We start from the raw sequence: 13,017 nt of genomic DNA on the forward strand, positions 1-13,017 counted from the left end.
AAATGTGAATTAAAATCTAGTCAAATCCAATTAAGCATTTTTAAACAGATATCTAATTTGAAAAACAGCTGTACGTATTACCCAACAAATTTCTGCCTCCTCCTTCTTCATTTTTATTTTCTACTTATATATGAAAAAGCATCTGTAGCTTGCTAAAACATTGCTTTTTAAAGCTGATTTAGTGCAGTCACGTAACAGGGCACAAAGGGAAGAGTGTCCCCATATTAAATCTTCCTAACAAATTATACTTAAATTATTTTGTTTTTACAAATTAGAAAACATTCTGTTAGCGGTGTTTTTCTACACTGCCTGGTTAGCTTGATCTTAGTCTCACAACTGGAATGCAAATACAGAAAAAATCACAGTGAAAAGCATAAATATAAAGCATATATAAAAACATACGTAGAGAAAGAGCATATGGAACACTTATGCAATCTCATTTTAGCCATCAGCCTTTAGGCTTTGTCAGGTGGTCACCTATTCTCTCATGGCTGCAGGTGCACACACACAAACAATTACCACTTTCAGAGTGCTGCCCACCACCATCTTTCTGTCAAAGGGTACCATCTTTTAAACCTGTCAAACTGCATAATTCCATTGTGGGGGTTAAGAAAGCTGATTAATCGGTGTAAAATCAACCACCTTCTTTGACTGACACCTATCACTAGTGGCACACAAGTGAACCACAGGAAAGCAGTCTCGTGTGAACAGCTGCAGCCCAAGGATGGTACATGTCCGTGCCTTAGATGTTCTCGATGTTTCATGGTCCATAGACGACATTCATGCTCTTAACTAGGTTAGATGTCTGAAGTCAGACATTATGAATATCTCTCAAAAGACCTAATTCTACATGTATTTCACTCATCAAAAAAAGACTACACAATGGGTGAAAAATGGACCTTGCACAAGGAGAAGCCCAAGAATAAAATACACCAGATTTTTCCAAACAGATGACTAATTTACTTGTAGAAGAAACTACCTATTGATCCAGGCACTCTGACCTAGTCAATCTAGAGTGTGGTTAGGCATGGTGAGATAGAACTCTATCAGTGTTTTTACTTCTGTCTGATCCAAAAATTTATTGAAAGACAAAATTACGTCAGCTTCGTGTTGCACACAGAATTAGGGAGAAAACATTAAAGAAAAAAAGTGGAATAAACGTCTTTGCTGTAACCTTCACTAATTCAAATCACCAGTCGTCTGATAACATACTAAGACCTCACAGACACCAGACAAACCTTTCCTTCCGAACTCACAAGGATTCTTTCCTTTCTGGCAGAGTTCCAGCAGGGTCTAAAGCTATGTTTCTGGGGCTGCCGGAAACATCCAGGAGACAGTGAAGTGGCCTTGTTTATGGCAAGGATGGTATAAATAGAAGAGCTGAAGCCTCTCTCTTTCTCTCTCACCATTCCCCTCTGGTTCCATTACCACAGTACTTCAAAATCATCAAAGTTGTGCAACAATCCATTTCATCCTTTCTACTCTAATTAGGCAATTCTACATGTCTGTCTTGATAGGTGGGGCTTACTGAAGCACTTAATCAGTTTCTGGAGGGGCATCATAGTGCCAATGCAAATGCTTATTTAAACAGAGCTGTAGTGCCAAATCCAGCATATTCTGCAGCAGTGTGGAAACAACAGAATCTGTGAGACACAGATTGCCTCACACACTTTTTTTGAGCAGCCTTCAATGTGAAGCAGCACTTGTCCTGTATTCATCCTGTGTAAGCTTAACAGGTCTAGAGATTAAAACATGGAAAGAATTTTATATTACTGGACTTTCCTGGCAAATAAAACAATTAGAGCATTCCAGTATGAGCCCTTCGTGAAACTGTGCTAATAAGGCTTTGAATCTTAAAAACTGCATGTAAATCAAACGATTCATTTGCAAACCCATCACATACAGCACACACGTGGGTAGGTGGGGATCATTTCATTGAAATTAGAAAGCAAATGTCTCTATACATGAGAGGTCACCAGTTGTTGTACGTTAAAATCTTTTCACTGTTAGGCATAATTAAAATACTCTAACAGTGGTTTCAGTAATTTAAACATTGCAGTATTGTTGTAATATTTTTCTAGGCTTCAAGAGTTCACAATTGTTTGGTCCAATCAAATCTGGGAACACCGGAGAAGTTATCACCCATCAAGGTAATTACTTTCAAGTTGAAATAATTACTCCATCAATGTTAATGGTCTTTCAACTTCAATAAAGCACTCACCTGCCGATAATCACAGCTAACCTCTTGCTCTCATGCAATTCCCTCTCTATTTAGCAGGTTATATTACAGCCGTTAGAGTGGTCACTTGTCCTGAACAGCTGCTGAATTTCACTTTGATCGTCTGTGAACCATAAAAAAATTAGTCATCTGTGTATGATTTTCCCTAACCCATAAGCCCTTGCAGAGCTAAGGAGACGATCTTTTGGCTGCATTAGGGCACTGCTGAGCAGCCATCTTGTTTCTGGTGGTGGCTACTTTCCACTGTCTAACAGCAGCACAGTAGCCTAATTAACTTTTGCCCTCCACTGCCGTTTACAGCTTTCACTCATTGCTAAGTAGCACATCTTCTGAATTTATGGCATGTGCAGGGATTCCTTCCCTTACACTCAACCTCTTTTCATAGGGTGCACTCCATTTCCCAGGCATCTGCAATAAGCATGTATCAAAAAGTTTCATTGGTCCCTCTCCTTGGCATATTTTTTTCTTATTCTTCATTACTTCTTCTATAAGAAAGTTGCCATGTACAGCACTGAATACTGCATTTCTGAATAGTCTGTACAAGGAAGTTAATAACTATGTGGTATCTCATCCTTAATGCTGCCAAATGTTCACAGGTCTCTATGAGGAAATAGAAGTGAAGGATCACACATGAATGCAATAAGTATTTTTAAATGCACTGAATAGAAAGAGACTAACTCTGGATGCATGATTCCAGATATCTGTAAAATCCTGCATAGGAGGCATGCATGTATGACAGTACTGGCCACTCAAGATTACTTCTGATATATTACTTTTGATATGGAGTTTTTCAACAAGTCAACTATACTTAATATTCTGACTCAGTTTATTTGATGCTTAAATTACTGTCTGCTTATAACAACACAATCACATTAGCCAAAGCCTCATCCTCCTACCAAAGTCTTTATTACTGCTATTCTGCAATGTCTACAGATTTCCCTGTCACAGCACCTGCCAAGAGAAGCTTGGCCAGTGCAGTTACATACCACCTCCCCAAATAATGTAAGGGAAGCCAACATGTGTTCTCAGCTGTTAGCACAGCTGCATTCAAACCAGAGGCTTTGCTGAGGCAGTGATAGCAGCTAAGAGATGCGTTAATTTTTTCACCCCAAGCTGGCATGGTTAATCCAAAAAAAGTCTTTAAGGACAAGTTTGGTCTGAGAGCCTCACATTACAAAACACATTGCGAGAAGACCTGTGCACAAGTGCAGGATTTCCCAGGAAAAAGGCCTAGAATGCTTACGCCTATCTCTTGCATCCTCTAACAAGCACATTGCACTTTTATCTACACTTGGCTGAGGTGAATTTAACACACTGAGACCTTGATTCTACATAATAATAACTGGGGAGCACTGCCCATAGCAGGCAGAGTTTTTCTTTTTAACCCTCATCTCTGGATGCTCTTCTTTCTCCAGGCTTATTCTAACAGCTACATATTTTCTATTTTTTTACTCATTTTCCTGGCTTTGAATTCTCCTGTTCACAATAAACAACCAAACACTTGATATAATTGTCATGGGAAAAACAGCATTATACACCCACAAAACATGTACCAAGGAATGTCCAAACCTAGCCACAGTTCTACCTCACAGCCACATTAGGAATACAGCAGTTAAAGAGCTGTGGTGCTTTGATGACATTTGGCAGGCACTCATTGGCTTTATAATTAAATCAGCTCTGGGGTTTGTGTTCACAAGCTTAAGTTCTAAGTTCACAGGAGTGAGAAGCTTGCTTTGACAATCCAGTCACTTTATGCAGATTTCTGTGAATGAGAACCTACTACCAATCCCTTCCCCTATAAACACGTCTGTCTCATGTTAATGCTCTCAAGACACTAAATATGATTCCTGCTTTAGAGGGTTAAAATGAAGTGCAAAGACATTGTGGGAGACACTTCTGCTGCTCTAACCAGTCTTGACTTGACTTTGCTCTGCAAATAAACCAGAATGTCAGTTTAACTCACTGTCACCTAACATCTGTCACTACACTCCTGGCCAAACAAGCTGAGGAAATGGGTGACACTGCTTTTTAACTATGAAGCATCAAAATGGCTCCTGCGTATGTCACTTGCTTCTAACGGCGCAGGACACCCTCCTTTCATTTCAGGGGTAGCAGCTTTTGCTCTGAGAATTGAGTTCTTGTTTTTATCTCCACAGGCAGTGTAAAATTTCAAGGCGTCAGTGACAACCTTAAGGTACCAGCCAGCCATACCTTTGACATATTAACTCAAATACATATTAACGGAGATTAAATAGCTGGATTTGGGGAAGGTATAGTGGATAAGTCTGTCAAATTGTTTGAAAACCCAGAAGATGCTTTGCATTTGGCTCTGAAATGGATGGAAATGAAGCTGTCATATTAGAACAGTCTGCAGGGACATTAGGAAAAACTTAATTTGTATCCTACAGTGTCACAAGGATTGTATTTCTCCTCTAAGTTTTGGTCAAGCTTTATGTCCCAGGGCCAGGGTGGGATCAGCCACCATGATTCTAGCACTGCTTTTTTTTCTGGAATAATCTAATAGGATAAGAATGGAGTGTAACAGATTAAATAAAGGACCAAACTCATTGCTTTCTTAATACTTTAAGTCTTACTTGTAACATGGAAGCCTGTGAGAGAGAATGACTAATGGCATATCCCACGAGGGAGCTCCAATAGAGATGCTTTAGGAGATTAAATGATTTAGCCTAGTACCCATGAAGGCTATATTTTAAAGGGGCAGAAGTTTAATCATTGGAATTCTAGTTCCTTCAATAGAATTACATTTTAATTAAAGTATCTTATTCACAAAGCTAAAGTTAAGGGTATATCAGCAATTCCATGATAAAATTCTATTTTTAAGCATTTATAACTTTAAAAGTTGCTGTCCAGGTTTTTGCCTGCTGGGATAATTGACCTAACCTCCTGCAGGTATCTTTGATAACAGGACTCCATCCGCTGTATGTCAATAACTTTGATTCAAAGCTTCAGCTGTTCTGCTATATTCAGAAGATGTGGGATTCAGATCTCAGGTCCTTGGTATAAATCAGCAGCAATTCTACTCAGTTAATACAGCTGCAACAGCTTAAAGTGAGTGCAACTGATGGAGGAGATGGAAGAGATGTGCAGAAAGAGTTGTCCCCAAAGGGTAGTATAGTATTTTAAATAAAAATGGGTAGCAAAAATAATAATTGATCCATGATCAAGACAAAGGACAGTAGAAAACCCATGCAAGCTAGCTTTGCTGCAATGCTAGTAGAACAGCTATATGTATGCTGCCAGAATGTCATTTTGATTCAGGATACTGTTTGGGGAAAATAAAGGATTTTGGAGCCAGGAAAATATGAATTCAGTAAATAATAGCTTGTTAATCTAAAAGGCTTTTAACTGATGCTGTTAAAGAAACATGCCATAGCAACATTATTTAAAAGACCATTTTTGTAGGTTTTATTGCCCACAGTACAACCATCTTGGACATTTTCTGTTGTTGCTGGCGGCATGCTTAGAAGACATTGCAATGCATGACCAACCAGGTCAATTCTGATGCTCAGCAACACATTGCACGCTGCTGAAGCAGAGTAGTAGGAGAAGCCCTGGCTTCTCACTGGTTTTAAAATCTTAGGTGTGTCCTCACAATTATGATGGTGGTTATTTTTCTTAAAACAAGTTAAGAGAGCTAAGTACCAAAATGCCACTGAACTTTAGAATCCCAATCTAGTTTTTAAAGTCCAGCGTGTTGTGCAATGCTTCCACAGGCAAAAGTATACATTATTCCTATAATTCACTTCAGGACCTGTTTTCCTTTTCAGAAAAAGATGTACTACAAACTTAATCCATTTAGGAAGCTAGACACAAAACTGCTTTGCAACCCTATGATCAAGGGTGTGTAAGATTACGAAGCTGGAAACTTCTTCCACTGTGTCATGTTGAGATTTGTCAGAGGAAGTTACTTAAAGGTTACTACTGGGTATTCCAGGGAAAGCTTTTTAGAATCCTACTTGAATCATCAAGCAGATACTTTATAATTGGGATGATTAAGAATTTAGGGGATTTCCAGTGTTATTTGATACAAACACGGACTGTGAAGATAATTCAGGGAAAATTCTAGGTTCATGAACTTGAGGTGGCACTGCTGAGGAAACCAAACTTTATTACAACCTCCTTAAACTTTTAAAACTTATTTCAGAAGACAACCAAGTACAGCAGCTGTCCTAATATACAACAGTTCAGTCCAACTATCTATAAGCTGTCTTACTGTACAAAGACTAGAATGTAATATACAGGGGGAAGGAGCAGTGGCAAATGCACAAAACACAACCACTTCTGTCACTGGTTTACACAATGTTGTTAGACAGGTCACAAAACAATGCCCTTTCCCAAATCTATCCCTTCACATACTGAATAGAAACAGGGAAAGAAAGAGAAGGGAAAGACAGATCAGCAGTGCAAAGGAAAATTCTAATATAAGCACGTGAATTGGAAATAAAAGTAGAACTGCTTTTATTACTGATGAATTATGAGGGGAACATGCAAATGGGTTGCATATATGAACTACGTAATTACTAATTAATTCATTCACTTTATGATTCCAACTGAAATAAAAAACAGAGCTCTATACAAGGAGGAGTGATATTGCTGTTCTTTGTACAGGTCCTGTGAAACTAATTTTGTCAGCAGACAGAAAGCTTGGAACAGTATTTTCAGAGCAAGGCTGACAAATGCGTGTGCTTAATTCCTCCAGACATGACACATCCATGCTTTTGAGTAATCTACTCGCCCCTACCAGAAACTCAATATTAACGTGAAATGTTTTAGTCTGCATTGGGCCAAACACAAAATTTAAACCAACAGAACAACTGGCAACTGTAAACCCCACTCTTCACATCAGGGTTAAAGGAGATTTTAAAATACAACCAAGATCAAAGCAGAGTAAACACATTTTAAAACTGGATTTGTGGCCCAGTTCTTACCATTACGGTGAGTGCTGTGACAGCTGGGGTGCTAAATGTCGGGTCGCTGCGTTTCTCTTGATAGACCACTCTGTACAGAGATATGACACCGTTGGGCGAGGCTGGCTGCGTCCAGTTCAACCGCACCGAGTACGCACTCGTGGCTTGTGCCCAAGGGGCTGCCATGCCCCACGGGGAAGCCTCCAGAGTCTGGGTTGAAGCCCACAGGCTGTCCACGGACCCCACAGAATTCTGAGCTCTGGCACGATACTCATAGAGAGTAAAAGGCTGGAGAGCATCGGATGCATCAATGAATTCCAAAGCTCCTTCAGTCCAGATGAACAAAAGCAGCTCTTCTTGACTGCCCACAGGACGTCTGGAATAAAATCAAAAGCAGTGTGTTTAAATTTGAAAATAGCTTTAGCAGACCCATAATAGTAGATCCTGAAGTTCCAAGTTCAGCTTGTATCTCAGAAAAATACTGAACTTATTTCTGTATGTTACACACACACACAAGGAACTGCCTACCTATCTTTGCACCTTAAAAGCATTTTCCTGAACTTGTGTTAGGTGCTGAGTAGTGAAGAGAGATTTTTTCGGCAATCAATTATTCTCCTTTATCTAGAAGTATACTATAAAACATGGCAAACAAGCCCAGGGTAACAGAATAGCAACACAGCAGCATGTTGTCCTTCTAGGATAGAACACACCACAAATGAGACTTTCAGAACTTAGAATGTGAAATTTTAAATTTATCTGTAGTTGCTAAGCAATGACTTGAATTGCAAAATGGGTGCAAGTTTTCAGCACTTCTGAAAATCAATCTATTTATGGAGGTATGCACCTCAGGATGCCTCATTTATGGAAAACTTATGACCAATTTACTGGAGAAAAATGTTACCTAGTGAACAAGGGATAAATATACTTTCGTGCCCTCAAAACTAAAGCTGTGCACTTTCAAATTCTGGTTTGCTCACACTAAATATCCCATTTTTTCTTGCAAATGGAATAAGTAATCCCTTGTGCATAAACTTAGCTGAATTTGCAGCTCCACCACCAAACCTCATTAAAATATCACACATAGTGTTTTCTGTAATAAACTACGTATTTTTTCCAACACTGTTTTTGTTTAAAAATGCAAACCTAAGAGATATGAAGAAAATTCCTGCATACATTTTTGGCACAATGGGTTTTCCTTTTAGTACATATATATATATACACACACATATATGTATACACAGACACACACATTTGTACACATATATATGTATATATAGCATTACTACTCCAGATATGCTTGTGTTGGACCTGGTGATACTCTGATTACCAGAGATTACAGATGATCCTCAGCCCCTCTGTAATATGGCCCCTTTTTCTATATAATTTACAACAGTTTTAATAAGCTGAGTGCTCATCTTCAAAACAGAGTTATCAAATCAATTCTTTCACTTGGCATAAAAATGTTTGTGTGAAATTAAGTTGGTTACATTTAAACACTGTGATAAATCCCAGTGATGGTTGGGCTGTACTGCACATGAATTTAAGTATTTCCCCTACTCTTCACAAGAACCTTGGCCTCTGCAGAACATAAAAGCACTTTCACCCTCGATGCCAACAACAAAAATCCAAATCACATTATCTGCCAGTTTTATTGCAAGTAGGGCAAATTTGCAGAAGTAAAATTGGTTTTTCTGGCTACTGGGTGTCATCATCACTACATGCACACATAGAAGCTGTAGAACATTTCTTTGGCAGGAGAAAATCTGTGTTTCAAAGAATGTTGTTGGTTTTCATTTTGTTAGATCAAACCAGGAATTAATTTAAAAATAAAAAAGCATTGATTTTTTAAAACTGATAATCTTAGCTGCTTGTAATAATATATTCCCAGGTATTAACATGCAAATATGAAGACCATAATGAATGCAAGTGTGTACACAGCTGTTTACTCATCCTTTGCGTATATGCATATATAAGGCAGGAACGAAGACATTATTTTCTTATATGAAGCTGAATAATTTTTGCTAAATTCTGAGATAAGCAGATTATATGGACACTGTTCAGTCTACAAGGGTTAAAGTGTGACTTTTTTATAAATAGAAGAGTTTTGAGGTGCAATATCTCTATCATAGTGAAATAGGTAAATTGTAAGATGTGTTGATACTGAGGGTTGCTTGGCAGAACTGGGCAAAGACTGGCAGGTAGAAGAAGCAGGAAAAATTCCCTAGAAATCCTCAGTCTCTCTGTAAGAGTCAGGGTCCAAAATTTCCCATTGTCTCCAAAATTCCAGCAGCAATTTTTAATACAATTCCCCATGCTCTATTATAAAGGCAAGTTAAGCTTCCTGCAGAACTCTCCCTTGGATGCTGCTCACTGACGTAATGCAAGCCATATAATTTTGAAAGGTGAATCACTACTATGGCTTTCTCCTGAGCCTAAAAATACAGCCTTTCCTCTGTGTACTCAAAAACATGTCCAAAAAAATTGCTGTAAATAAGGGAAAAGAGAGTACATTTTAATGCAATGAAGTCACATTTAATGTGTCTTGCTGACCAAACAGTGTGGGACTTACACAAATACATAAATTTATGTTTTATAAATATTCTAAACTGTGATAAACAGTTTTTTTCACACTGAATGATCAAATATGCCACCAACTGTAAGCTGATTCACAGGCAAAGCTGTACACTGTAGCCTGGTTAAGTATTTAGATCTTATTACTGCTGAATATTTAATGAATGAAACTTATGGTTAGGTAAATGGTTCCATCTGTAGTGCTAAAAACCAGAATATCTTCATGTATGAATAAACTTTGAACAGAAGTGGTTCAACAATCTGTAATCATTTCAATCGTCTTAAGATTTAAGATTCAGCTGCTCATTTAACTGGAAGTATTTCTTACGTACAACGAGCTGCAAGGGAGAATAACATTTCCAAGAGCTGGAAGCTGTCTCTTAATCTGCATAGTCTGATTTGCTGCTTACATTCATTTTGAAGATGTTCAGATAGTTATTTTTATAAGGGCAAATTCTCCCTGCCCCAGTGCCAATCTGAGGCGGATGACATAAGGAGGAGAATATAATCTTCTTTGTGACAGATAACTCCAGAGCTGCGCCGCAGCAGCGCAGACTGCCAGCGTTCGCCCCTCGCCTTCCCTGCGTGTGCAGAGACGGCGAATCCCCGAGGTCTCGCGGGTCAAACCAGAATTACTCCTCACGTTTACCTTTCACCATACAACTAAATTACATGTTCTAGCAGCGCCTGCTGCTTTCCTTACCACAGTGGTAGTGAGTTATTTTTAGGAACAATGAGAAGTCTTGGGGTAAAATTCAAATGATTGGGGAATCATGCTGTTAAATGTGGGGGAACAATGCAACATTAGCAATGCTCCCCCTCTGCAGTTTCCCATCTAATTAAACAAAGAAACCTCACTTACATTTGTACTCAACAAATCTACACTAATGTAGCTTTTATGACTTGGAGTATTTTTTCTAAACATGAGTTCTGATGTGAAAAAAAAAAGAGCAAAAGGAATTTGAGGTTATTGCATGTAATACACTAGTTTAGGTTGGGTATTACATCAACTACAGGTATAAATAAAAGCCTTCAGGAGGTCTTGTATTCAATGACATAACCATCCATAGGGATTCCTACATTAAACCATCCAGTAACATATGTTCCTTGGAAACTGTCTTGGGTACAACTCATGGTTAAGAGTGTACAGTTAAGCAATGAATTAATCATAAAGAGTCAGTCTAGAAGCCTCTACACTGCAAGTCATGACAGCCACTGAGACATGTCTTCTGTCTCAAATTTCCTCTTGATTTTTCTGCTACATTTTCACCAACAGGACAGGTCAGCTCAAGAGAGCTACATTTCAATTTCACAAATATATACTAAATAATATAATCTTATTGGGCAAGACATAGACAGTTTGACAGAAATTCAGACACTCCCTTAAGGAAGTTAAGAACCAAAATACTTCTAATTTTACAGGCAATATGTCTTTAAGGGCCATCTCATGTGCCTCCTATACTGAGCCTGCTGGTAATCAATAGAGAGCAGCTCCATTAGCTCATGTGACCTCTAACTTACTAAAATATAGGAAAAAAAACCATATATATTCTATTTTCATAATATTATTATTTTTTTCAGAGTAGCAACTTCTGTGGTTGGCACAGCAATGTTATGTCAAGATGAATGGGAACAGAACTAGATTAGGTGACTATCTCATGAACCAGATCTTTTCTCATTCACAAACTCTTCTAAGTTGTGGTCCTTCCTAGAAAATTTTAAAAGTCTCAGATCTGTGTTTAAGTCTGCTTTATGAATCAAAAACAAAATATCACCATCTCTTCTATCATAAAATAACATTTTAATTTTTTGGTTTCTAGCAAAATGGCTGCAAACTTGGGAGTACTTTTATGATGCTAGAGGAAAGCACGTGTCCTGCCACTTTAATGCAGAGATCTGCACACACACTAGGTCCCCAAGCATTCCAGGTTTTGAGTTAAATGAATTTATTTTGGTGGTGATGCAGTAAGGAAGAGGCACATACTGAAGAAGAAATTACATTCCATAACCTCCCATAGAAATACTGCAGTCTTGCTGCTATAACAATGTAAGGCCATGTGTGGCTAGAAAATGAAAAAGAACTATGTGCTTACATCCCATTTCTGATTTTTTTGCAGCTATCTGAGAAAGATTTGATATTGTTGTTGTCTAAGCACATTTAAACTTCAGCTGAAATAACTGCCAAGTGATTCATGCCTATGTAGGTGAATATACCGATTGTATCTGGAGCCCCAGTGCGCCATTTTCATTTCACTTTAAATAAAAAACAAAATGTATCTATGTCAGTCAGTGCCCTTCTGCTGTACTCAGAGGTATCAAACAGGCTACAATTATGATTGTGAAGTGATTGTGTCACATTGGAGGAAGGTTTATTGCTTTTGAGTCTGCTAGGCAGTAACACATTCTGTTTCATATTACTCTTTATATCATTGTTTGGCTGTGACTAGAATAATCAAATGCCATCAAATGCTGTCAAATTCAATTTACAGTATTTTTCACTGAAGCAGGCTTTCTGCATTATATTTCCTGTTTTCCCTTTCTATGGTTGCCATGGAATAGCAGCGGTAATCATCAGCTTTATTTACAAAACCAACGGAGTGAAGACATGTCTTGGGCTATAACATACACTTTATTCCTCTTTATGCAGGGGAGGGACTCAGGTTTTTGATCAGACAATTAAAAAAAGGCAAACAAAAGGGTATTGCAAGACAGCAGGAATTTTTAGAGATTACTAACATGTTTAAGGCAAAAGTGAATTTATATTAATTATCACTGAGGATTCCAAAAGGTAATTTGATTACCCATCTTCTCAGTCACACCTTTAATATAATAAAAAGTCCCAAACTCTTTGTGGGAGGCTAGGATCAGGCCAGCATGTGTTTGCCACACAGAGCTGGAAAACCCAGGAGCTTCAGAGTTTAAATCCCTCTCCAATATATGGCTTGAGTCTTAACATTCTCTGACTTCTGAAGCTATTTAAGAAGGTCGTTTCAGCAAGCTTTTAACAAAGGGTCAACAGGCACAGCAGACATCAGTGCTCTGCTAGTTTAATACTGCCCTAAACACAGCTATCTGTACAGAAAACTCCTCACTCAGGGCTTAGGAAACTCCTAACTCAGGGCTTAGGAAACTCCTTATGGGAAGTGAGAATGCATCAGTCAACAACCTACACAGGGCAGATGAATACAAACACCAAGGAACATAAACAGATGCACTGTAATCACTGTCCAGATTATTTAGGAACATAAATTATCTTGGAAAATTGATCTGGTTTAGGAA

General features: G+C 38.3%; 1 protein-coding gene across 3 annotated transcripts in view; it reads right to left on the reverse strand.

Moving 5' to 3' along the window:
* Positions 1 to 13,017, reverse strand: part of USH2A (usherin) — a 388,094-nt gene that overhangs the window by 58,475 nt on the left and 316,602 nt on the right. For all 3 annotated transcript variants that reach the window (XM_048298182.1, XM_048298180.1, XM_048298181.1), the window contains exon 61: positions 7,189 to 7,543. In XM_048298182.1, coding sequence (XP_048154139.1) covers positions 7,189 to 7,543 — 355 coding nt within the window. The remainder of the gene's footprint in view (positions 1 to 7,188; positions 7,544 to 13,017) is intronic.

Source organism: Corvus hawaiiensis, chromosome 3 (assembly GCF_020740725.1).
Source record: "Corvus hawaiiensis isolate bCorHaw1 chromosome 3, bCorHaw1.pri.cur, whole genome shotgun sequence".
Classification (NCBI taxonomy): Eukaryota; Metazoa; Chordata; class Aves; order Passeriformes; family Corvidae; genus Corvus; species Corvus hawaiiensis.